General features: G+C 43.7%; 2 protein-coding genes across 2 annotated transcripts in view; both read right to left on the bottom strand.

The window, feature by feature from the left end:
- Positions 1–305: 305 nt before the first annotated feature.
- Positions 306–944, bottom strand: LOC135385089 (uncharacterized). The gene has a single exon (XM_064614268.1). The coding sequence runs from the start codon at positions 942–944 to the stop codon at positions 306–308; it is 639 nt and encodes a 212-aa protein (XP_064470338.1).
- Positions 945–1,039: 95 nt separating this feature from the next.
- LOC135385080 (venom metalloproteinase BumaMPs1-like) overlaps positions 1,040–27,539 on the bottom strand; it is a 177,992-nt gene continuing 151,492 nt past the window's right edge. The window contains exon 13 of the mRNA XM_064614258.1: positions 1,040–1,105. Coding sequence (XP_064470328.1) covers positions 1,040–1,105 — 66 coding nt within the window. The remainder of the gene's footprint in view (positions 1,106–27,539) is intronic.

The raw sequence follows: 27,539 nt of genomic DNA, 5'->3' as shown, positions 1-27,539 counted from the left end.
AGCCGCCTCTAAGGAGAGGCATTTCCCGTTCCCGGCAGTCCGTTTCCCGGATATGAACATGGGCGCAGACAGGGTAACGCTCGATCACCAAAGTGAGTATGATACCAACAGACGCTTGGTGCAGGAGAAGGCGATTGAGGTGTGTTGCGAGCACGGGGGCGATTGCGGTTTTGGCGGGCACGCTGCATGGGCCGCCTGAGGGCTGCTACCTCTTTGGATAATTGGGCTACCTGGAAAGCCAAAGCGTCGATACCTGAGTCAGTTTCTTGACATCCTGGCTGACTCTGGTCGGTTGGTACTACTCTTTATGAGGGTAGCGCCGCTGCTGCGATTGGGTCTGGGGTCATCTGTTGTACTCTGTCAGCGAGGTTCGCTAGGTCGTCCAGTGATATGTCCCCGGCAGCGGCAAGAACCATACAGGCGTTTGAGGGCAGCCACTGCAGGAACAGCTGACGAAGCATAGAGTCGTCGACGACGGTCGGACGATCACCGAGCAATTGTTGCATTCGTCGAAGATACTTCGACGGTGTGCCGTCTCCTAATTCTACGTGTGTGAGGAGCTGCTGGAGCTTTCTCTGTTCCGATACTGACATGCGTCGAATGAGCTCTGCCTTCAGTTTGTCATATGGTGACTCTTGTGGTGGGGTGATGAGGAGGTCACGAACGGCTGCGGCTTCAGGTGGCTGGAGCGCAGACACTACGTGGCAGTATTTCGTGGTCTGCGTCGTAATTCCTTGAATTCCGAACAGTGCATCTGCATGTGCGAACCAAACTGCAGGGTCTTCCGGCCTGTAGGGAGGAAGTTTGACTCTTTCAGCGGAAATATTCTGTGGTGGCTGAGTGAGCTTAGGCATCACCGATGATGATGGCGTTACAGATGTGGTGGCTCCAGGTGCGTGTTCCGAGGGTGGCGGAACAGGTATCGCTGCCGGAGGTGTCGGCATTTAATCAGAAGTAGTGTTGTACAGGCTGGTAGTAAGTGAATACGCACCCGAAGCCACCACATCTGGAATGCCATCATCACTCTTGTTGCCTAACGTCACTCAGACACCACAGCCTCTTTCCCCTGTAACCGTCGAACTTCCTCCCTACTGGCCTGCAGACCCTGCAGTTTGGTTCGCACATACTGAGGCACAATTCGGAATTCGAGGAATTACGACGCAGATCACGAACTACTACCACGTAGTGTCTGCGCTCCAGCCACCTGAAGCCGCAGCCTTTCCAGACCTCCTCATCACCCCACCACGAGAGTCACCATATGACAAATTGAAGGCGTCTGTAATCTGCGTTCTATCTACACCAACGGAAATTTGGCAGTTCATTAGCTACATCCCAGGCAAAAAATCTTGACTGGTTCCAGAATGGTTCCATTTGAATCTGGACTGGTTCCATTTGAATGTGGATGGTCCTGGAATGGTTCCAGTTGAATCTTGATGGTCCCAGCTGGATTCGCAAGTGGTGTGGCTGGTTCCACATTGGTGAAATCAGTGGTACCACTCTGGCCTCAAATGGTTCCAGAACTTACAGTGGGAGCCTCACAGGTACCATTTTGTTCCCACAATGGTCAATTGAACCACTTGAGATTCTAAGCCGGGCAGCTTCCCCCTTTGAGATCCGTTAGGGGAAGAAGAGTCCACTCTTGCCATATACCCTTCTGGTTTTTTTTGTTTGTTTGTTTTTGCTTTTTTTATCCATTCTTTTGATGTATTTTAGCACACGTATGATCTATATTTCTTGTTTTTTATCTGTTTACGTCTTCGATAAAATATATGCTGTAACTTCAATTCGTGCTCATATTCTCATCTAAAGGCAAATGTCATAAAATGTACCAGCAAAATGCCAAAATGCACAATCAAAAGATGACACACTCCGCCAAATAATAAGAAGAACTAAAAACAAAGAGGTAATTGCACGGGCTGACCCAAAGCAGATGCAATAATTATGAGGGCGCTCCGGTGCGCGGGAGGCTTTCAATTCAAATTCTAATGGCTGGCCGCGAGAGGGAGCAGGGAGAGTGCAGGCGTCAGTTTGAACTTGCACGCGTCGTTGCGAGGTCGTTTTTTCTCTTCGGTTGCCGTGGCAGAGATCGGGCATCTCCTGTGCACTATTTACGTGGTTTTAGTGCGTTTTCTAAGACAACGTGATGACAATGAGTCATGTGAAACATATTGGCGATATCTCGCAGAAGTTTCGACGCTTGGAAGACACGGCGTCCGCAGAAGAACCGGACGATGAAACGCCAAACGGACTGCACAGAATGCTTCTTCCGATGCTAAGAGGTATAAGTGCTTACCGTGGTGCTTCGATTACTACTGATTATATGTTTTATTTCAGGAGCTAGAGGAACCTGAGAAACATGGTTAAGACGAGTATAAAGATTAGGATCGTTTGGTGAAGAGGAAAATGGTACATGCCGCGACCTACATGGACGGAGGTGTCATATTTTCTGATAAAATACAGGTGTGAGGTGGTCAACAAAACTCCATGTTCCCTGTTGTTCATGTGGTCCGTGAGTGCATCGCAAATTCAACACAAGCACATGCCTCGTCTGAACTCAGTGAGTGATTACCCGTGTGCGACTAAGTACGTGAGAGATGTATCGATTATTTCTTTATCCTTAGTGTATGCTCATAGCAGAATAAACAATAGTTACTTGAACAGTATGTGCTTTTCTACGCATTACTTTCGGTCATGCATTTAGTGGTCCCATCTGCTAAGTGGTCGGATCCGAGACCACTTAGCAGAGGGGACCACTGGATAAATTCCATTGGTTCCACTTCAAGTGGCACCACCGTGAAACTGGTTCCACTTTTAACTGGTCCCAGCCAGTGAATGGTTCCACATTCCAAGTGGTTCCTGTCCGATAATCCACTTCGAAGTGGTCCCACTCCAGATTTTTGCCTGCGATCCAATGAGTCTGCTGGTGCATTAGGCGACAAGAGGGAGAGTCTGCTGGTCTCTCATTTTCAATCGGGAGGTACAGCTCGAATACACACTATTCAACTATTGTAATATTTTTATATGCAATCTGACAGCATGGTTCGGACTGAGCTTGGCATCAATTCTGCAGTGCCATTTAAACTTGGCGCGGCTAACTGTGTCGTCATCTTGTGAAGACCATGCAAAATGGATATGAGTGGCATAGTTTATTGTGTCGCCATCCATGGGAAGCATCGTGAAATGGTTTGTGACTTACGTTCAAGCCTTCGCGTGGGAAACTGTGGCGCCATCTTTTGAATGCTATATGACATAGACAGAAGTGGCGTGGTTTATTATGGCTCTATCCGTGGAAAAGCTATGTGAAATGGTTTGCGAACATTCGAACATTTAAAATTAGCACGACCTAGTAGAAAAATCCATAAGAAGTCTGACCGTACAAAAGGTATACATAATTAATGGACAATGGAGGCTATACACTGTACGGTGTCCGCAGACCACAGATCATCCGTTGGTCATGCGGACTCCGCATGCTGTATAGTGTCCGCAGACCATAGGTGATACAGACACCATATGCTGTACGTAGTCGCCATTACACAGATGGTTACTGAACAGAAAGCAATTGTCAGTTGATACCTACACATATCATTTATTGCATTTACGAGGGTGTTCAAGTCAAACCGTGACTTTCTGTCTCCTGAGTGTACGAATGGCTCGCGCTGCTTCTTTTTCGTCATTTTCACACGCGACAGGCCTCCGCGTTCACCACGTGGTGGTCCAAAGTTTGTGCAAAACAGAAGACACGTGCTGGACAAGATGGCCGACAGCCAGGTGAGCGCGCACATCGAACAGCGAATTATCATGAAGTTTCTCGCGAATGAAGGCGTAAAGTCATCTGAAATTCACAGAACACTTCAGGCTCAGTATGGCCACGATACACTTAGCCGCAGCAAAGCGTTTGAGTGATGCAAACGGTTCCGAGACGGCCGTACGTCAGTTCAGGACGAAGCCGGCCGGGACGGCTCAGAGCCCAGTGTCAGAGTTCCTGAGAACATCCAACTTGTGGAGCGCCTGATCCTCAATGACCGACGGATAACATGTCTCGAACTAGCTCGAAAGACGGATCTTTCTGTGGGAAAGCTCTCCGTGCTCTCCGTGTTTGACCGGCAGAGAAAACTGAAAATCTCCCAAGAGCTAAGGTACCGTTTCGACACTGAAGAACAGCCGTACCTTGATCGGATCATCACGTGCGATGAAACGTGGGCGCACCCTTTCACCCATGAGTCTAAACGCGCATCAAAACAGTAGAAGCATCCGGGCTCACGAGCTCCCAAGAAGTTCCGAAGCACCCTGTCTGCGGGTAAGGTCATGTCCACGGTTTTCTGGGACAAGACTGGCGTTGTTCATGTTGATTTTCTGGCCAGTGTTATCACCATCAATAGTGCATATTACTGCCTGGTTCTCAGGGATGTACATAAGGCGCTGAAGCAAAAGCGGCCGGGCCTCATCACCAAAGAAGTCCTCGTCCTTGGAGTGGGCTGGGAGTTGCTGCCACATCCCCCTTACAGTCCAGACCTACTCTCCCCCCCACCAGTGATTTCCATCTCTTTGGGCCACTGAAGGCGTTCCTTGGGAGCCGCCACTTCAGCTCCGGCGACGAGGTCAGGAATGCGGTCCGATCATCTGCTACGCGCCGGTAAGGATTTCTACTCTGCTGGCACCCAAGCCCTCGTGAAAAACTGGGAGAAGTGGATTAGTGCAGCTGAAGATTGCATTGAAAAATAAAACTAATTTCTTGCCTGTAAGTTCATTTTACTTTTGCGAAAAATGAAAAGCCCCGATTTGACTTGAACACCCCTCGTATATAAATAATCGCATCTCTAAAAGTCCAGCCAGCAGTCTATTCTTCAAACTTCACTGCTGTCTTCGGGCTAGACCATCGGGACATGCGGTATTGCACATGTGCTTCAAAACCATCTAAAAAATCAAAAAGGAAAGAAGTAGTAGTCACTGTACCATCAAGAATAACAAGTCAATGGTTTAGAATTGGGACCTGCCATTTCAGAGTATACCCTGTTTACCCTGCAATGCAAATTAGCAAAAAGCAGGCTTAACCAGTTTCGAGACAGGCCCCAGAAGACTGATGCACCGGGCCGCTCAAAGTCACTTGGACCAATGGGAGACTGCGGCAACTGTACAAAGCATAGCGTGCTTTCGCAAAAAAGCATTTTATTTGTGTTGGGACACCCTACAGCTAAAAAATAAAATAAAAATGGGGGTCATCTCAGGGATCTTTTAACAAGTGGATTGTTGTCTACAAAACTGAAAAATAGTCCAATCTTTTGGCAGTGTGTGTAATGAATACATACTCGTGACAGGAGACAGTTTGTGGAGAATGAATGGCGGCATCCCTGGGACCCCCGTCCATTGCGAACTGCTGGCAGGGCTTTCCAGACACGCTCTGTCTATGGAGCTCCTTGGGTGTCACAGTGTCCTTGCCACTTCTCTGCAACTGTTTGCAAACTGACCTGATACATGTACTGCTAGACTTCACACGCAATGCAATAAAACTACTATACTGTGACATGAACAATGAAATTTACAAATCAGGCACTGCAGTACTGGCAATGGAGAGTTGCAGCATACTGGGATCTCGTCAGCTATGTCGAGGTAAACAGTGCTTGAGCATACAGAAAGAAGTTCGCATAATACATGTTCCACACTGGAGGAGTGGAAGCCTCACGAAACAGCAGCGGTGCGGGGTAGTTGGCACAGCATAGGACAAAAGCTTACAGAACGGAAGAGAAGTTGTAGAGCATGTTGGTCTGTACTTATTCATGATGGGCAAAGGGATGAAGACACAGATACAGCATTACACTAGCAGCCAACGTGCCAAACTTAAAGATTTTCATCCCAGTTTTCGTACCAGCGCTAGGAAAACAGCTCTGGAATAAAATGATAACGGTTCATATCGGTTCAGCCCTAATATTATTACAGGCACTATCAAAGACATCCTATGTAAACTGGTTTCGGACTGCCCTGTACATGTGCGGTCACAACTCGATGGACCCAGCGGCATGGAAGGGGTATCGATGGCTCTGAACTCCTGTATCTTGTTCTGTTGTACCAGCAGCTGTAATATAACCTAACTTCAGTATTAGCTACTTTGATGAACATTGACTTTGACTTCGTAGTAATATGCTACAAAAAACAGAAAAACTGCAGAAAATGACAAATTTAGACTGGAAGTAATGAAATCAACAAAGACGAAAGCTAAGACTTCGTTCATTTTAAATCTTGGCTAAACCATCGCTCCCATTGTTGTCTGTGTAAAGTTCTGTGCAGGTGCTGCTAGACATATTTGTATATATTTCATTTGCCCACACCCCATTTACTCTGTAGCTGCCACAAATTTCCAAAGCTTAGGACAACAACAACAGCTCACGTGTTCATGTCACGTGCTATGTGTAAACATGCCAATGTTATCCATCATGTAGTGTTCTGTACAGCCTCGAGCCATACCTTAAACCCTGGCTGTTTGATTGGTGTATATTAACAGAGGCTCATGAACAATGTCAAGAATGCAAATGTAGTGTATCAATTAACATAAAAGCAGCATGCATAGGGGGAAGAAATACACAAACGTCTGCTAATTAAGTCTGGAACAGCAGTCTCCCGCTCTGCTCGAACAACCTCAAGGGCCTGACGCCATACGCTGAACCGCATATTTGCTGTTTTCTCTTTGCGAGAGTGGTCATGACCAATAGGAACAATCCTTCATATGTCTACTTCTATATATGTCCTTGTTTTCTTGCTGCTATTCGCGATCATGGAGTGCTCTTGAAGCATGAAAAGATATATGTAGAAGTGGCATGACCAAGCCGAAGGCATGCGAGAAGTGGTAGAAAAAAAAACATTCCTACTGTTGCCCCCCCCAAAAAAAAATATATATATCGTAAAGTCCTACCAGAGAGCTGTTCCCATGTTATCAGCATAAAAAATATGTGGCACTTGCTTGTGCACATCATACTGCCTTGCTAAGCTATGGTTTATGGAAAAAGGCAGTGAGACGAGAGTCACAAAAAGCATGGCATGCATATTATTAATTTAGTGTCGAGATACTACAAGTATGCAATATTGTATTTGTGTTGATATAATATATATCAGGAGGTCTTTGTGAGTTATTGAAATAGTTTTTATAATACTTTTTTTAAATTCTGTGTTAGCGCCGCGAAGTAACTGTGGCTATGAGCGGCGTACAGACGTGGACAGATGGAGAGAGGACAGCAGGAAGGAGTGGGGGATAGGGGGTTAGTGTGCGTCCTGGGCCGACTTCAGGAGGAACTGTGCCGACATTCGTCTGGAAAGTATTCGGAAAACCCAGGGAAAACCTCATACAGCACAGCCGGTGACAGGATTCGAACCAGTGTCACCTCCCAGTCTCGGCGTGGAAAGCTATCATCCTAACCACTATGCCACGGGAGCTGGTTTTTTAAAGAAATGAATGATGACTTCCTGAATGCGGTACGTAGGCAAGCCTACCAAATTCATGTTTCAAATTGTTAGTCTCATAAAACTGCACCACATAACACCGAAACTAGACATGCACATCGGTATTGCTAGTACCAGGTGACACTCGAGAACGGTTACGCATAGTTCACGTGCTCACATAGAATTGAATAATGATATGATAGAGAAGCATGCGATCACAGGCATGTGTGAGATCAAGGTAATCGCATAACTTAGGAAACGGGTGGCTGACTCCTTTTCATTTCCGGGCATACCAGCATGGCTGGGTACCGAACAGAAATGTAACCGATAAGCCCTGTTAGCTATAGGGATTGCTAGGCTCCTTGCACGATGGACACTGGGGTCTTTTGTGTAATGAATGCTACAGATAGTGTGTAAAGAACTGAAAGAATCTCTGTATACGACTGATGACCTCGTAAGATTTTGCAGGATGGGTTAAAATTGTGGCATACGCTTCTGCCACACACACACATGGTGACCTTCAAACTGTGTGACCCTGTAACTGTGCCAGTGACCATGGCACACGACACCCCGGAAACATTCTTTGAAGCAAGTACTTTCCCGGAAACAAACACGGTCTTTGAACAATTGGTGTACAATTCTACATGACTTCCAAAGCTATCCTTTTGCACCTCAAATTATTGTTGCAGTACAGTGCTAGCAGTCCGACGTTTCTTGTATCTCGAGAGGGATGTGTTACATTTTGGAGGAGGCTGCCATGGACGAATTTTTTGCTTGATCCAACGATCATAGAATTGTACTCTGGAAAGCCATAGTGATCAATTGTCTGTGACGTTCGTATGCTAAAAGGGGGTACAGCCGAAGGCCTGTTCAAGAGGGGCGCTCTGAATTGTGTACCTTTCACACATCGATATGGTTGGTTCACATGAAGTAGGGAGGTAAAACCTGCGTCTCTCTAAGGACCACTGCTTTCATTCTATGTATAGACTTTGTATTGGAGATGTTCTGAAAACTCTGAGAACTAAACGCAGTCCTTGGGGTGTACTCGATCAATGATTTTGAGCGTAGATGGCCGTGCTGAACCGCACACAACACATTCACAGGCCAGTTTTGAAAGCACACTGGAGACGTAGGTCTGCTTGAGCGCGTCACGATCTGCTCCCCAGGACCGGTGAGAAAGTACCCTGAGAAGACTTAGAGAGTTAATAGTCTTTACCTTGAGATGTTTGAGATGCTGAAGAAAAGTCAGTTTCCGGTCAAATGCAAGTCCAAGAAATTCAGGCTTTGCATTGATGTCGTGGCTGCCTATTTTGAGTGTAGGTTAGGGAAACATACCTCGTGCTCATGAAAGGTAGACGCAAACAATCTTCCCAGAGGAAAACTTAAAACCATTGTCGTGCGGTCATTTCACCAACTTGTATATTGTAAGTTGCAGTTGACGTTCGCACCTAGCTATACTGGAAGAATAACAAGAAATTTGAAAGTCATCCACATAGAGTAAATGCCTGACTGAAGGAGTAATAACACTTGCTATGGAGTTTACCTTTGCGATGAACAGAGTCACACTTAGGACGGACCCTTGCGGACAACCATTCTATCGCATACATGGGCGAGAAAGTGTTGATCCAACCTGGATCCAAAATAATCGTCCTTGAAGAAAGTTGGTAATGCAGCGAACCATACGGCCACTTATTCCCAGAGCGAGGAGATCCTGCAGAATACCATATTACCATGTGGTAACATTGGCTTTTTTGGGGAACAAACACATATACACAATTTTGCTTTTGAACAAATGCTATGGGAGTCTCTAGACGCAACAGGTGACCTGTTGTAGAGCATGCAGCTCAGAAACCACTATGGAATTGAGCTAGACATCTGTTTTCTTCAAGGTAATACACGTTTTCAACAAGAAACGATTATGCGGGAGGCGAATCTCAAGTAATGGGATGCGTGAGTCTCAACGGAATGATTCAATATTCCCCATTAATTTCCAGGAAGCCCCGGAATTCTTATGATTAAATGTACTCTTTCAGCTGTTCTGCATGGAGATACACACACGTTTTCAACAAACGATTGTGCGGGAGGCGAATCTCAAGTAAAGGGATGCGTGAGTCTCAACGGAATCATTCAATATTCCCCATTAATTTCCAGGAAGCCCCGGAATTCTTAAGATTAAATGTACTCCTTCAGCTGTTCTGCATGGAGATACACACATGTTTTCAACAAGAGACGATTATGCGGGAGGCGAATCTCAAGTAAAGGGATGCGTGAGTCCCAACGGAATGATTCAATATTGCCCATTAATTTCCAGGAAGCTCCTGAATTCTTATGATTAAATGTACTCCTTCAGCTGTTCTGCATGCAGATACACACACGTTTCCAACAAGAAACGATTATGCGGGAGGCGAATCTCAAGTAAAGGGATGCGTGAGTCTCAACGGAAGGATTCAATATTCCCCATTAATTTCCACGTAGCCCCTAAATTATTGTGATTAAATGTACTCCTTCAGCTGTTCTGCATGGAGATACACACATGTTTTCAACAAGAAACGATTATGCGGGAGGCCAATCTCAAGTAAAGGGACGCGTGAGTCTCAAAGGAAGGATTCAATAATCCCCATTAATTTCCAGGAAGCTCCGGAATTCTTATGATTAAATGTACTCCTTCAGCTGTTCTGCATGGAGATACACACACGTTTTCAACAAGAAACGATTGTGCGGGAGGCGAATCTCAAGTAAAGGGATGCGTGAGCCTCAACGAAATGATTCAATATTCCCCATTAATTTCCAGGAAGCCCCGGAATTCTTATGATTAAATGTACTCCTTCAGCTGTTCTGCATGGAGATACACACATGTTTTCAAGAAGAAACGATTATGCGGGAGGCGAATCTCAAGTAAAGGGACGCGTGAGTCTCAACGGAATGATTCAATATTCCCCATTAATTTCCACGTAGCCCCTAAATTATTGTGATTAAATGTACTCCTTCAGCTGTTCTGCATGGAGATACACACATGTTTTCAACAAGAGACGATTACGCGGGAGGCGAATCTCAATTAAAGGGATGCGTGAGTCTCAACGGAAGGATTCAATATTCCCCATTAATTTCCACGTAGCCCCTAAATTATTGTGATTAAATGTACTCCTTCAGCTGTTCTGCATGGAGATACACACACGTTTTCAACAAGAAACGATTATGCGGGAGGCGAATCTCAAGTAAAGGGATGCGTGAGTCTCAACGGAATGATTCAATATTCCCCATTAATTTCCAGGAAGCCCCGGAATTCTTATGATTAAATGTACTCCTTCAGCTGTTCTGCATGGAGATACACACATGTTTTCAACAAGAGACGATTATGCGGGAGGCGAGTCTCAAGTAAAGGGATGCGTGAGTCCCAACGGAATGATTCAATATTGCCCATTAATTTCCAGGAAGCTCCTGAATTCTTATGATTAAATGTACTCCTTGAGCTGTTCTGCATGCAGATACACACACGTTTTCAACAAGAAACGATTATGCGGGAGGCGAATCTCAAGTAAAGAGATGCGTGAGTCCCAACGGAATGATTCAATATTGCCCATTAATTTCCAGGAAGCTCCTGAATTCTTATGATTAAATGTACTCCTTCAGCTGTTCTGCATGGAGATACACACATGTTTTCAACAAGAAACGATTATGCGGGAGGCCAATCTCAAGTAAAGGGACGCGTGAGTCTCAAAGGAAGGATTCAATATTCCCCATTAATTTCCAGGAAGCCCCTGAATTCTTATGATTAAATGTACTCCTTCAGCTGTTCTGCATGGAGATATACACACGTTTTCAACAAGAAACGATTGTGCGGGAGGCGAATCTCAAGTAAAGGGATGCGTGAGCCTCAACGAAATGATTCAATATTCCCCATTAATTTCCAGGAAGCCCCGGAATTCTTATGATTAAATGTACTCCTTCAGCTGTTCTGCATGGAGATACACACATGTTTTCAACAAGAGACGATTACGCGGGAGGCGAATCTCAATTAAAGGGATGCGTGAGTCTCAACGGAAGGATTCAATATTCCCCATTAATTTCCACGTAGCCCCTAAATTATTGTGATTAAATGTACTCCTTCAGCTGTTCTGCATGGAGATATACACACGTTTTCAACAAGAAACGATTGTGCGGGAGGCGAATCTCAAGTAAAGGGATGCGTGAGCCTCAACGAAATGATTCAATATTCCCCATTAATTTCCAGGAAGCCCCGGGATTCTTAAGATTAAATGTACTCCTTCAGCTGTTCTGCATGGAGATACACACATGTTTTCAACAAGAGACGATTATGCGGGAGGCGAGTCTCAAGTAAAGGGATGCGTGAGTCCTAACGGAATGATTCAATATTGCCCATTAATTTCCAGGAAGCTCCTGAATTCTTATGATTAAATGTACTCCTTGAGCTGTTCTGCATGCAGATACACACACGTTTTCAACAAGAAACGATTATGCGGGAGGCGAATCTCAAGTAAAGAGATGCGTGAGTCCCAACGGAATGATTCAATATTGCCCATTAATTTCCAGGAAGCTCCTGAATTCTTATGATTAAATGTACTCCTTCAGCTGTTCTGCATGGAGATACACACATGTTTTCAACAAGAAACGATTATGCGGGAGGCCAATCTCAAGTAAAGGGACGCGTGAGTCTCAAAGGAAGGATTCAATATTCCCCATTAATTTTCACGTAGCCCCTAAATTCTTATGATTAAATGTACTCCTTCAGCTGTTCTGCATGGAGATACACACACGTTTTCAACAAGAAACGATTATGCGGGAGGCGAATCTCAAGTAAAGGGATGCGTGAGTCTCAACGGAATGATTCAATATTCCCCATTAATTTCCAGGAAGCCCCGGAATTCTTATGATTAAATGTACTCTTTCAGCTGTTCTGCATGGAGATACACACACGTTTTCAACAAGAAACGATTGTGCGGGAGGCGAATCTCAAGTAAAGGGATGCGTGAGTCTCGAATGAATGATTCAATATTCCCCATTAATTTCCAGGCAGCTCCGGAATTCTTATGATTAAATGTACTCCTTCAGCTGTTCTGCATGGAGATACACACACGTTTTCAACAAGAAACGATTGTGCGGGAGGCGAATCTCAAGTAAAGGGATGCATGAGTCTCAACGGAACAATTCAGTATTCCCCATTAATTTCCAGGAAGCTCCCAAATTCTTATGATAAAATGTACTCCTTCAGCTGTTCTGCATGGAGATACACACATGTTTTCAACAAGAGACGATTATGCGGGAGGCGAATCTCAAGTAAAGGGATGCGTGAGTCTCGACGGAATGATTCAATATTCCCCATTAATTTCCAGGAATCCCCGGAATTCTTATGATTAAATCTACTCCTTCAGCTGTTCTGCATGGAGATACACACACGTTTTCAACAAGAAACGATTGTGCGGGAGGCGAATCTCAAGTAAAGGGATGCGTGAGTCTCAACGAAATGATTCAATATTCCCCATTAATTTCCAGGAAGCCCCGGAATTCTTATGATTAAATGTACTCCTTCAGCTGTTTTGCATGGAGATACACACATGTTTTCAACAAGAAACGATTATGCGGGAGGCGAATCTCATGTAAAGGAACGCGTGAGTCTCAACGGAAGGATTCAATATTCCCCATTAATTTCCACGTAGCCCCTAAATTACTGTGATTAAATGTACTCCTTCAGCTGTTCTGCATGGAGATACACACATGTTTTCAACAAGAGACGATTATGCGGGAGGCGAATCTCAAGTAAAGGGATGCGTGAGTCTCAACGGAATGATTCAATATTCCCCATTAATTTCCAGGAAGCCCCGGAATTCTTATGATTAAATGTACTCCTTCAGCTGTTCTGCATAGAGATACACACACGTTTTCAACAAGAAACGATTCATGAAGATCCAAAACACAGCGCGAGAAGACACGACGGAAGAAGAGAGGACAGGACAGGCGCTGTGCGAACGATTGTGCGGGAACGAAGAAACGATGGTGCGGGAGGCGAATCTCAAGTAAAGGGATGCGTGAGTCTCAACGAAATGATTCAATATTCCCCATTAATTTCCAGGAAGCCCCGGAATTCTTATGATTAAATGTACTCCTTCAGCTGTTCTGCATGGAGATACACACATGTTTTCAACAAGAAACGATTATGCGGGAGGCCAATCTCAAGTAAAGGGACGCGTGAGTCTCAAAGGAAGGATTCAATATTCCCCATTAATTTCCAGGAAGCTCCGGAATTCTTACGATTAAATGTACTCCTTCAGCTGTTCTGCATGGAGATACATACATGTTTTCAACAAGAAACGATTATGCGGGAGGCGAATCTCAAGCAAAGGGACGCGTGAGTCTCAACGGAAGGATTCAATATTCCCCATTAATTTCCACGTAGCCCCTAAATTATTGTGATTAAATGTACTCCTTCAGCTGTTCTGCATGGAGATACACACATGTTTTCAACAAGAGACGATTATGCGGGAGGCGAATCTCAAGTAAAGGGATGCGTGAGTCTCAACGGAAGGATTCAATATTCCCCATTAATTTCCACGTAGCCCCTAAATTATTGTGATTAAATGTACTCCTTCAGCTGTTCTGCATGGAGATACACACATGTTTTCAACAAGAGACGATTATGCGGGAGGCGAATCTCAAGTAAAGGGATGCGTGAGTCTCAACGGAATGATTCAATATTCCCCATTAATTTCCAGGAAGCCCCGGAATTCTTATGATTAAATGTACTCCTTCAGCTGTTCTGCATGGAGATACACACACGTTTTCAACAAGAAACGATTGTGCGGGAGGCGAATCTCAAGTAAAGGGATGCGTGAGCCTCAACGAAATGATTCAATATTCCCCATTAATTTCCAGGAAGCCCCGGAATTCTTATGATTAAATGTACTCCTTCAGCTGTTCTGTATGGAGATACACACATGTTTTGAACAAGAGACGATTATGCGGGAGGCGAATCTCAAGTAAAGGGATGCGTGAGTCTCAACGGAAGGATTCAATATTCCCCATTAATTTTCACGTAGCCCCTAAATTATTGTGATTAAATGTACTCCTTCAGCTGTTCTGCATGGAGATACACACACGTTTTCAACAAGAAACGATTATGCGGGAGGCGAATCTCAAGTAAAGGGATGCGTGAGTCTCAACGGAATGATTCAATATTCCCCATTAATTTCCAGGAAGCCCCGGAATTCTTATGATTAAATGTACTCTTTCAGCTGTTCTGCATGGAGATACACACACGTTTTCAACAAGAAACGATTGTGCGGGAGGCGAATCTCAAGTAAAGGGATGCGTGAGTCTCAACGAAATGATTCAATATTCCCCATTAATTTCCAGGAAGCCCCGGAATTCTTATGATTAAATGTACTCCTTCAGCTGTTCTGCATGGAGATACACACACGTTTTCAACAAGAAACGATTGTGCGGGAGGCGAATCTCAAGTAAAGGGATGCATGAGTCTCAACGGAACAATTCAGTATTCCCCATTAATTTCCAGGAAGCTCCCAAATTCTTATGATAAAATGTACTCCTTCAGCTGTTCTGCATGGAGATACACACATGTTTTCAACAAGAGACGATTATGCGGGAGGCGAATCTCAAGTAAAGGGATGCGTGAGTCTCGACGGAATGATTCAATATTCCCCATTAATTTCCAGGAATCCCCGGAATTCTTATGATTAAATCTACTCCTTCAGCTGTTCTGCATGGAGATACACACACGTTTTCAACAAGAAACGATTGTGCGGGAGGCGAATCTCAAGTAAAGGGATGCGTGAGTCTCAACGGAATGATTCAATATTCCCCATTAATTTCCAGGAAGCCCCGGAATTCTTATGATTAAATGTACTCCTTCAGCTGTTCTGCATGGAGATACACACATGTTTTCAACAAGAGACGATTATGCGGGAGGCGAGTCTCAAGTAAAGGGATGCGTGAGTCCCAACGGAATGATTCAATATTGCCCATTAATTTCCAGGAAGCTCCTGAATTCTTATGATTAAATGTACTCCTTGAGCTGTTCTGCATGCAGATACACACACGTTTTCAACAAGAAACGATTATGCGGGAGGCGAATCTCAAGTAAAGAGATGCGTGAGTCCCAACGGAATGATTCAATATTGCCCATTAATTTCCAGGAAGCTCCTGAATTCTTATGATTAAATGTACTCCTTCAGCTGTTCTGCATGGAGATACACACATGTTTTCAACAAGAAACGATTATGCGGGAGGCCAATCTCAAGTAAAGGGACGCGTGAGTCTCAAAGGAAGGATTCAATATTCCCCATTAATTTCCAGGAAGCCCCTGAATTCTTATGATTAAATGTACTCCTTCAGCTGTTCTGCATGGAGATATACACACGTTTTCAACAAGAAACGATTGTGCGGGAGGCGAATCTCAAGTAAAGGGATGCGTGAGCCTCAACGAAATGATTCAATATTCCCCATTAATTTCCAGGAAGCCCCGGAATTCTTATGATTAAATGTACTCCTTCAGCTGTTCTGCATGGAGATACACACATGTTTTCAACAAGAGACGATTACGCGGGAGGCGAATCTCAATTAAAGGGATGCGTGAGTCTCAACGGAAGGATTCAATATTCCCCATTAATTTCCACGTAGCCCCTAAATTATTGTGATTAAATGTACTCCTTCAGCTGTTCTGCATGGAGATATACACACGTTTTCAACAATAAACGATTGTGCGGGAGGCGAATCTCAAGTAAAGGGATGCGTGAGCCTCAACGAAATGATTCAATATTCCCCATTAATTTCCAGGAAGCCCCGGAATTCTTAAGATTAAATGTACTCCTTCAGCTGTTCTGCATGGAGATACACACATGTTTTCAACAAGAGACGATTATGCGGGAGGCGAGTCTCAAGTAAAGGGATGCGTGAGTCCCAACGGAATGATTCAATATTGCCCATTAATTTCCAGGAAGCTCCTGAATTCTTATGATTAAATGTACTCCTTGAGCTGTTCTGCATGCAGATACACACACGTTTTCAACAAGAAACGATTATGCGGGAGGCGAATCTCAAGTAAAGGGATGCGTGAGTCTCAACGGAAGGATTCAATATTCCCCATTAATTTTCACGTAGCCCCTAAATTATTGTGATTAAATGTACTCCTTCAGCTGTTCTGCATGGAGATACACACACGTTTTCAACAAGAAACGATTATGCGGGAGGCGAATCTCAAGTAAAGGGATGCGTGAGTCTCAACGGAATGATTCAATATTCCCCATTAATTTCCAGGAAGCCCCGGAATTCTTATGATTAAATGTACTCTTTCAGCTGTTCTGCATGGAGATACACACACGTTTTCAACAAGAAACGATTGTGCGGGAGGCGAATCTCAAGTAAAGGGATGCGTGAGTCTCAACGAAATGATTCAATATTCCCCATTAATTTCCAGGAAGCCCCGGAATTCTTATGATTAAATGTACTCCTTCAGCTGTTCTGCATGGAGATACACACACGTTTTCAACAAGAAACGATTGTGCGGGAGGCGAATCTCAAGTAAAGGGATGCATGAGTCTCAACGGAACAATTCAGTATTCCCCATTAATTTCCAGGAAGCTCCCAAATTCTTATGATAAAATGTACTCCTTCAGCTGTTCTGCATGGAGATACACACATGTTTTCAACAAGAGACGATTATGCGGGAGGCGAATCTCAAGTAAAGGGATGCGTGAGTCTCGACGGAATGATTCAATATTCCCCATTAATTTCCAGGAATCCCCGGAATTCTTATGATTAAATCTACTCCTTCAGCTGTTCTGCATGGAGATACACACACGTTTTCAACAAGAAACGATTGTGCGGGAGGCGAATCTCAAGTAAAGGGATGCGTGAGTCTCAACGGAATGATTCAATATTCCCCATTAATTTCCAGGAAGCCCCGGAATTCTTATGATTAAATGTACTCCTTCAGCTGTTCTGCATGGAGATACACACATGTTTTCAACAAGAGACGATTATGCGGGAGGCGAGTCTCAAGTAAAGGGATGCGTGAGTCCCAACGGAATGATTCAATATTGCCCATTAATTTCCAGGAAGCTCCTGAATTCTTATGATTAAATGTACTCCTTGAGCTGTTCTGCATGCAGATACACACACGTTTTCAACAAGAAACGATTATGCGGGAGGCGAATCTCAAGTAAAGAGATGCGTGAGTCCCAACGGAATGATTCAATATTGCCCATTAATTTCCAGGAAGCTCCTGAATTCTTATGATTAAATGTACTCCTTCAGCTGTTCTGCATGGAGATACACACATGTTTTCAACAAGAAACGATTATGCGGGAGGCCAATCTCAAGTAAAGGGACGCGTGAGTCTCAAAGGAAGGATTCAATATTCCCCATTAATTTCCAGGAAGCCCCTGAATTCTTATGATTAAATGTACTCCTTCAGCTGTTCTGCATGGAGATATAGACACGTTTTCAACAAGAAACGATTGTGCGGGAGGCGAATCTCAAGTAAAGGGATGCGTGAGCCTCAACGAAATGATTCAATATTCCCCATTAATTTCCAGGAAGCCCCGGAATTCTTATGATTAAATGTACTCCTTCAGCTGTTCTGCATGGAGATACACACATGTTTTCAACAAGAAACGATTATGCGGGAGGCGAATCTCAAGTAAAGGGACGCGTGAGTCTCAACGGAAGGATTCAATATTCCCCATTAATTTCCACGTAGCCCCTAAATTACTGTGATTAAATGTACTCCTTCAGCTGTTCTGCATGGAGATACACACATGTTTTCAACAAGAGACGATTATGCGGGAGGCGAATCTCAAGTAAAGGGATGCGTGAGTCTCAACGGAATGATTCAATATGCCCCATTAATTTCCAGGAAGCCCCGGAATTCTTATGATTAAATGTACTCCTTCAGCTGTTCTGCATGGAGATACACACACGTTTTCAACAAGAAACGATTGTGCGGGAGGCGAATCTCAAGTAAAGGGATGCGTGAGTCTCAACGAAATGATTCAATATTTCCCATTAATTTCCAGGAAGCCCCGGAATTCTTATGATTAAATGTACTCCTTCAGCTGTTCTGCATGGAGATATACACACGTTTTCAACAAGAAACGATTGTGCGGGAGGCGAATCTCAAGTAAAGGGATGCGTGAGCCTCAACGAAATGATTCAATATTCCCCATTAATTTCCAGGAAGCCCCGGAATTCTTATGATTAAATGTACTCCTTCAGCTGTTCTGCATGGAGATACACACATGTTTTCAACAAGAAACGATTATGCGGGAGGCGAATCTCAAGTAAAGGGACGCGTGAGTCTCAACGGAAGGATTCAATATTCCCCATTAATTTCCACGTAGCCCCTAAATTACTGTGATTAAATGTACTCCTTCAGCTGTTCTGCATGGAGATACACACATGTTTTCAACAAGAGACGATTATGCGGGAGGCGAATCTCAAGTAAAGGGATGCGTGAGTCTCAACGGAATGATTCAATATTCCACATTAATTTCCAGGAAGCCCCGGAATTCTTATGATTAAATGTACTCCTTCAGCTGTTCTGCATAGAGATACACACACGTTTTCAACAAGAAACGATTCATGAAGATCCAAAACACAGCGCGAGAAGACACGACGGAAGAAGAGAGGACAGGACAGGCGCTGTGCGAACGATTGTGCGGGAACGAAGAAACGATTGTGCGGGAGGCGAATCTCAAGTAAAGGGATGCGTGAGTCTCAACGAAATGATTCAATATTCCCCATTAATTTCCAGGAAGCCCCGGAATTCTTATGATTAAATGTACTCCTTCAGCTGTTCTGCATGGAGATACACACATGTTTTCAACAAGAAACGATTATGCGGGAGGCCAATCTCAAGTAAAGGGACGCGTGAGTCTCAAAGGAAGGATTCAATATTCCCCATTAATTTCCAGGAAGCTCCGGAATTCTTACGATTAAATGTACTCCTTCAGCTGTTCTGCATGGAGATACATACATGTTTTCAACAAGAAACGATTATGCGGGAGGCGAATCTCAAGCAAAGGGACGCGTGAGTCTCAACGGAAGGATTCAATATTCCCCATTAATTTCCACGTAGCCCCTAAATTATTGTGATTAAATGTACTCCTTCAGCTGTTCTGCATGGAGATACACACATGTTTTCAACAAGAGACGATTATGCGGGAGGCGAATCTCAAGTAAAGGGATGCGTGAGTCTCAACGGAAGGATTCAATATTCCCCATTAATTTCCACGTAGCCCCTAAATTATTGTGATTAAATGTACTCCTTCAGCTGTTCTGCATGGAGATACACACACGTTTTCAACAAGAAACGATTATGCGGGAGGCGAATCTCAAGTAAAGGGATGCGTGAGTCTCAACGGAATGATTCAATATTCCCCATTAATTTCCAGGAAGCCCCGGAATTCTTATGATTAAATGTACTCCTTCAGCTGTTCTGCATGGAGATACACACACGTTTTCAACAAGAAACGATTGTGCGGGAGGCGAATCTCAAGTAAAGGGATGCGTGAGCCTCAACGAAATGATTCAATATTCCCCATTAATTTCCAGGAAGCCCCGGAATTCTTATGATTAAATGTACTCCTTCAGCTGTTCTGTATGGAGATACACACATGTTTTGAACAAGAGACGATTATGCGGGAGGCGAATCTCAAGTAAAGGGATGCGTGAGTCTCAACGGAAGGATTCAATATTCCCCATTAATTTTCACGTAGCCCCTAAATTATTGTGATTAAATGTACTCCTTCAGCTGTTCTGCATGGAGATACACACACGTTTTCAACAAGAAACGATTATGCGGGAGGCGAATCTCAAGTAAAGGGATGCGTGAGTCTCAACGGAATGATTCAATATTCCCCATTAATTTCCAGGAAGCCCCGGAATTCTTATGATTAAATGTACTCTTTCAGCTGTTCTGCATGGAGATACACACACGTTTTCAACAAGAAACGATTGTGCGGGAGGCGAATCTCAAGTAAAGGGATGCGTGAGTCTCAACGAAATGATTCAATATTCCCCATTAATTTCCAGGAAGCCCCGGAATTCTTATGATTAAATGTACTCCTTCAGCTGTTCTGCATGGAGATACACACATGTTTTCAACAAGAGACGATTATGCGGGAGGCGAATCTCAAGTAAAGGGATGCGTGAGTCTCGAATGAATGATTCAATATTCCCCATTAATTTCCAGGCAGCTCCGGAATTCTTATGATTAAATGTACTCCTTCAGCTGTTCTGCATGGAGATACACACACGTTTTCAACAAGAAACGATTGTGCGGGAGGCGAATCTCAAGTAAAGGGATGCATGAGTCTCAACGGAACAATTCAGTATTCCCCATTAATTTCCAGGAAGCTCCCAAATTCTTATGATAAAATGTACTCCTTCAGCTGTTCTGCATGGAGATACACACATGTTTTCAACAAGAGACGATTATGCGGGAGGCGAATCTCAAGTAAAGGGATGCGTGAGTCTCGACGGAATGATTCAATATTCCCCATTAATTTCCAGGAATCCCCGGAATTCTTATGATTAAATCTACTCCTTCAGCTGTTCTGCATGGAGATACACACACGTTTTCAACAAGAAACGATTGTGCGGGAGGCGAATCTCAAGTAAAGGGATGCGTGAGTCTCAACGAAATGATTCAATATTCCCCATTAATTTCCAGGAAGCCCCGGAATTCTTATGATTAAATGTACTCCTTCAGCTGTTCTGCATGGAGATACACACATGTTTTCAACAAGAAACGATTATGCGGGAGGCGAATCTCATGTAAAGGAACGCGTGAGTCTCAACGGAAGGATTCAATATTCCCCATTAATTTCCACGTAGCCCCTAAATTACTGTGATTAAATGTACTCCTTCAGCTGTTCTGCATGGAGATACACACATGTTTTCAACAAGAGACGATTATGCGGGAGGCGAATCTCAAGTAAAGGGATGCGTGAGTCTCAACGGAATGATTCAATATTCCCCATTAATTTCCAGGAAGCCCCGGAATTCTTATGATTAAATGTACTCCTTCAGCTGTTCTGCATAGAGATACACACACGTTTTCAACAAGAAACGATTCATGAAGATCCAAAACACAGCGCGAGAAGACACGACGGAAGAAGAGAGGACAGGACAGGCGCTGTGCGAACGATTGTGCGGGAACGAAGAAACGATGGTGCGGGAGGCGAATCTCAAGTAAAGGGATGCGTGAGTCTCAACGAAATGATTCAATATTCCCCATTAATTTCCAGGAAGCCCCGGAATTCTTATGATTAAATGTACTCCTTCAGCTGTTCTGCATGGAGATACACACATGTTTTCAACAAGAAACGATTATGCGGGAGGCCAATCTCAAGTAAAGGGACGCGTGAGTCTCAAAGGAAGGATTCAATATTCCCCATTAATTTCCAGGAAGCTCCGGAATTCTTACGATTAAATGTACTCCTTCAGCTGTTCTGCATGGAGATACATACATGTTTTCAACAAGAAACGATTATGCGGGAGGCGAATCTCAAGCAAAGGGACGCGTGAGTCTCAACGGAAGGATTCAATATTCCCCATTAATTTCCACGTAGCCCCTAAATTATTGTGATTAAATGTACTCCTTCAGCTGTTCTGCATGGAGATACACACATGTTTTCAACAAGAGACGATTATGCGGGAGGCGAATCTCAAGTAAAGGGATGCGTGAGTCTCAACGGAAGGATTCAATATTCCCCATTAATTTCCACGTAGCCCCTAAATTATTGTGATTAAATGTACTCCTTCAGCTGTTCTGCATGGAGATACACACACGTTTTCAACAAGAAACGATTATGCGGGAGGCGAATCTCAAGTAAAGGGATGCGTGAGTCTCAACGGAATGATTCAATATTCCCCATTAATTTCCAGGAAGCCCCGGAATTCTTATGATTAAATGTACTCCTTCAGCTGTTCTGCATGGAGATACACACACGTTTTCAACAAGAAACGATTGTGCGGGAGGCGAATCTCAAGTAAAGGGATGCGTGAGCCTCAACGAAATGATTCAATATTCCCCATTAATTTCCAGGAAGCCCCGGAATTCTTATGATTAAATGTACTCCTTCAGCTGTTCTGTATGGAGATACACACATGTTTTGAACAAGAGACGATTATGGGGGAGGCGAATCTCAAGTAAAGGGATGCGTGAGTCTCAACGGAAGGATTCAATATTCCCCATTAATTTTCACGTAGCCCCTAAATTATTGTGATTAAATGTACTCCTTCAGCTGTTCTGCATGGAGATACACACACGTTTTCAACAAGAAACGATTATGCGGGAGGCGAATCTCAAGTAAAGGGATGCGTGAGTCTCAACGGAATGATTCAATATTCCCCATTAATTTCCAGGAAGCCCCGGAATTCTTATGATTAAATGTACTCTTTCAGCTGTTCTGCATGGAGATACACACGTTTTCAACAAGAAACGATTGTGCGGGAGGCGAATCTCAAGTAAAGGGATGCGTGAGTCTCAACGAAATGATTCAATATTCCCCATTAATTTCCAGGAAGCCCCGGAATTCTTATGATTAAATGTACTCCTTCAGCTGTTCTGCATGGAGATACACACATGTTTTCAACAAGAGACGATTATGCGGGAGGCGAATCTCAAGTAAAGGGATGCGTGAGTCTCGAATGAATGATTCAATATTCCCCATTAATTTCCAGGCAGCTCCGGAATTCTTATGATTAAATGTACTCCTTCAGCTGTTCTGCATGGAGATACACACACGTTTTCAACAAGAAACGATTGTGCGGGAGGCGAATCTCAAGTAAAGGGATGCATGAGTCTCAACGGAACAATTCAGTATTCCCCATTAATTTCCAGGAAGCTCCCAAATTCTTATGATAAAATGTACTCCTTCAGCTGTTCTGCATGGAGATACACACATGTTTTCAACAAGAGACGATTATGCGGGAGGCGAATCTCAAGTAAAGGGATGCGTGAGTCTCGACGGAATGATTCAATATTCCCCATTAATTTCCAGGAATCCCCGGAATTCTTATGATTAAATCTACTCCTTCAGCTGTTCTGCATGGAGATACACACACGTTTTCAACAAGAAACGATTGTGCGGGAGGCGAATCTCAAGTAAAGGGATGCGTGAGTCTCAACGAAATGATTCAATATTCCCCATTAATTTCCAGGAAGCCCCGGAATTCTTATGATTAAATGTACTCCTTCAGCTGTTCTGCATGGAGATACACACATGTTTTCAACAAGAAACGATTATGCGGGAGGCGAATCTCATGTAAAGGAACGCGTGAGTCTCAACGGAAGGATTCAATATTCCCCATTAATTTCCACGTAGCCCCTAAATTATTGTGATTAAATGTACTCCTTCAGCTGTTCTGTATGGAGATACACACATGTTTTCAACAAGAGACGATTATGCGGGAGGCGAATCTCAAGTAAAGGGATGCGTGAGTCTCAACGGAAGGATTCAATATTCCCCATTAATTTTCACGTAGCCCCTAAATTATTGTGATTAAATGTACTCCTTCAGCTGTTCTGCATGGAGATACACACACGTTTTCAACAAGAAACGATTATGCGGGAGGCGAATCTCAAGTAAATGGATGCGTGAGTCTCAACGGAATGATTCAATATTCCCCATTAATTTCCAGGAAGCCCCGGAATTCTTATGATTAAATGTACTCCTTCAGCTGTTCTGCATGGAGATACTCACACGTTTTCAACAAGAAACGATTGTGCGGGAGGCGAAGCTCAAGTAAAGGGATGCGTGAGTCTCAACGAAATGATTCAATATTCCCCATTAATTTCCAGGAAGCTCCGGAATTCTTATGATTAAATGTACTCCTTCGGCTGTTCTGCATGGAGATACACACATGTTTTCAACAAGAGACTATTATGCGGGAGGCGAATCTCAAGTAAAGGGATGCGTGAGTCTCGACGGAATGATTCAATATTACCCATTAATTTCCAGGAAGCTCCGGAATTCTTATGATTAAATGTACTCCTTCAGCTGTTCTGCATGGAGATACACACATGTTTTCAACAAGAGACGATTATGCGGGAGGCGAATCTCAAGTAAAGGGATGCGTGAGTCTCAACGGAAGGATTCAATATTCCCCATTAATTTCCACGTAGCCCCTAAATTATTGTGATTAAATGTACTCCTTCAGATGTTCTGCATGGAGATACACACACGTTTTCAACAAGAAACGATTATGCGGGAGGCGAATCTCAAGTAAAGGGATGCGTGAGTCTCAACGGAATGATTCAATATTCCCCATTAATTTCCAGGAAGCCCCGGAATTCTTATGATTAAATCTACTCCTTCAGCTGTTCTGCATGGAGATACACACACGTTTTCAACAAGAAACGATTATGCGGGAGGCGAATCTCAAGTAAAGGGATGCGTGAGTCTCAACGGAATGATTCAATATTCCCCATTAATTTCCAGGAAGCCCCGGAATTCTTATGATTAAATCTACTCCTTCAGCTGTTCTGCATGGAGATACACACACGTTTTCAACAATAAACGATTGTGCGGGAGGCGAATCTCAAGTAAAGGGATGCGTGAGTCTCGACGGAATGATTCGATATTCCCCATTAATTTCCAGGAAGCTCCGGAATTCTTATGATTAAATGTACTCCTTCAGCTGTTCTGCATGGAGATACACACACGTTTTCAACAAGAAACGATTGTGCGGGAGGCGAATCTCAAGTAAAGGGATGCGTGAGTCTCAACGAAATGATTCAATATTCCCCATTAATTTCCAGGAAGCCCCGGAATTCTTATGATTAAATGTACTCCTTCAGCTGTTCTGCATGGAGATACACACATGTTTTCAACAAGAAACGATTATGCGGGAGGCGAATCTCAAGTAAAGGAACGCGTGAGTCTCAACGGAAGGATTCAATATTCCCCATTAATTTCCACGTAGCCCCTAAATTATTGTGATTAAATGTACTCCTTCAGCTGTTCTGTATGGAGATACACACATGTTTTCAACAAGAAACGATTATGCGGGAGGCGAATCTCAAGTAAAGGGATGCGTGAGTCTCAACGGAAGGATTCAATATTCCCCATTAATTTCCAGGAAGCCCCGGAATTCTTATGATTAAATGTACTCCTTCAGCTGTTCTGCATGGAGATACGCACACGTTTTCAACAAGAAACGATTGTGCGGGAGGCGAATCTCAAGTAAAGGGATGCATGAGTCTCAACGGAACAATTCAGTATTCCCCATTAATTTCCAGGAAGCTCCCAAATTCTTATGATAAAATGTACTCCTTCAGCTGTTCTGCATGGAGATACACACATGTTTTCAACAAGAGACGATTATGCGGGAGGCGAATCTCAAGTAAAGGGATGCGTGAGTCTCGACGGAATGATTCAATATTCCCCATTAATTTCCAGGAATCCCCGGAATTCTTATGATTAAATCTACTCCTTCAGCTGTTCTGCATGGAGATACACACACGTTTTCAACAAGAAACGATTGTGCGGGAGGCGAATCTCAAGTAAAGGGATGCGTGAGTCTCAACGAAATGATTCAATATTCCCCATTAATTTCCAGGAAGCCCCGGAATTCTTATGATTAAATGTACTCCTTCAGCTGTTCTGCATGGAGATACACACATGTTTTCAACAAGAAACGATTATGCGGGAGGCGAATCTCATGTAAAGGAACGCGTGAGTCTCAACGGAAGGATTCAATATTCCCCATTAATTTCCACGTAGCCCCTAAATTACTGTGATTAAATGTACTCCTTCAGCTGTTCTGCATGGAGATACACACATGTTTTCAACAAGAGACGATTATGCGGGAGGCGAATCTCAAGTAAAGGGATGCGTGAGTCTCAACGGAATGATTCAATATTCCCCATTAATTTCCAGGAAGCCCCGGAATTCTTATGATTAAATGTACTCCTTCAGCTGTTCTGCATAGAGATACACACACGTTTTCAACAAGAAACGATTCATGAAGATCCAAAACACAGCGCGAGAAGACACGACGGAAGAAGAGAGGACAGGACAGGCGCTGTGCGAACGATTGTGCGGGAACGAAGAAACGATTGTGCGGGAGGCGAATCTCAAGTAAAGGGATGCGTGAGTCTCAACGAAATGATTCAATATTCCCCATTAATTTCCAGGAAGCTCCGGAATTCTTACGATTAAATGTACTCCTTCAGCTGTTCTGCATGGAGATACATACATGTTTTCAACAAGAAACGATTATGCGGGAGGCGAATCTCAAGCAAAGGGACGCGTGAGTCTCAACGGAAGGATTCAATATTCCCCATTAATTTCCACGTAGCCCCTAAATTATTGTGATTAAATGTACTCCTTCAGCTGTTCTGCATGGAGATACACACATGTTTTCAACAAGAGACGATTATGCGGGAGGCGAATCTCAAGTAAAGGGATGCGTGAGTCTCAACGGAAGGATTCAATATTCCCCATTAATTTCCACGTAGCCCCTAAATTATTGTGATTAAATGTACTCCTTCAGCTGTTCTGCATGGAGATACACACACGTTTTCAACAAGAAACGATTATGCGGGAGGCGAATCTCAAGTAAAGGGATGCGTGAGTCTCAACGGAATGATTCAATATTCCCCATTAATTTCCAGGAAGCCCCGGAATTCTTATGATTAAATGTACTCCTTCAGCTGTTCTGCATGGAGATACACACACGTTTTCAACAAGAAACGATTGTGCGGGAGGCGAATCTCAAGTAAAGGGATGCGTGAGCCTCAACGAAATGATTCAATATTCCCCATTAATTTCCAGGAAGCCCCGGAATTCTTATGATTAAATGTACTCCTTCAGCTGTTCTGTATGGAGATACACACATGTTTTGAACAAGAGACGATTATGCGGGAGGCGAATCTCAAGTAAAGGGATGCGTGAGTCTCAACGGAATGATTCAATATTCCCCATTAATTTTCACGTAGCCCCTAAATTATTGTGATTAAATGTACTCCTTCAGCTGTTCTGCATGGAGATACACACACGTTTTCAACAAGAAACGATTATGCGGGAGGCGAATCTCAAGTAAAGGGATGCGTGAGTCTCGAATGAATG

Source organism: Ornithodoros turicata, chromosome 1 (genome assembly GCF_037126465.1).
Source record: "Ornithodoros turicata isolate Travis chromosome 1, ASM3712646v1, whole genome shotgun sequence".
Taxonomy (NCBI): domain Eukaryota; kingdom Metazoa; phylum Arthropoda; class Arachnida; order Ixodida; family Argasidae; genus Ornithodoros; species Ornithodoros turicata.
The sequence above is the reverse complement of the archived record's forward strand: the minus strand, read 5'-3'. Positions and strand labels throughout refer to the sequence as shown.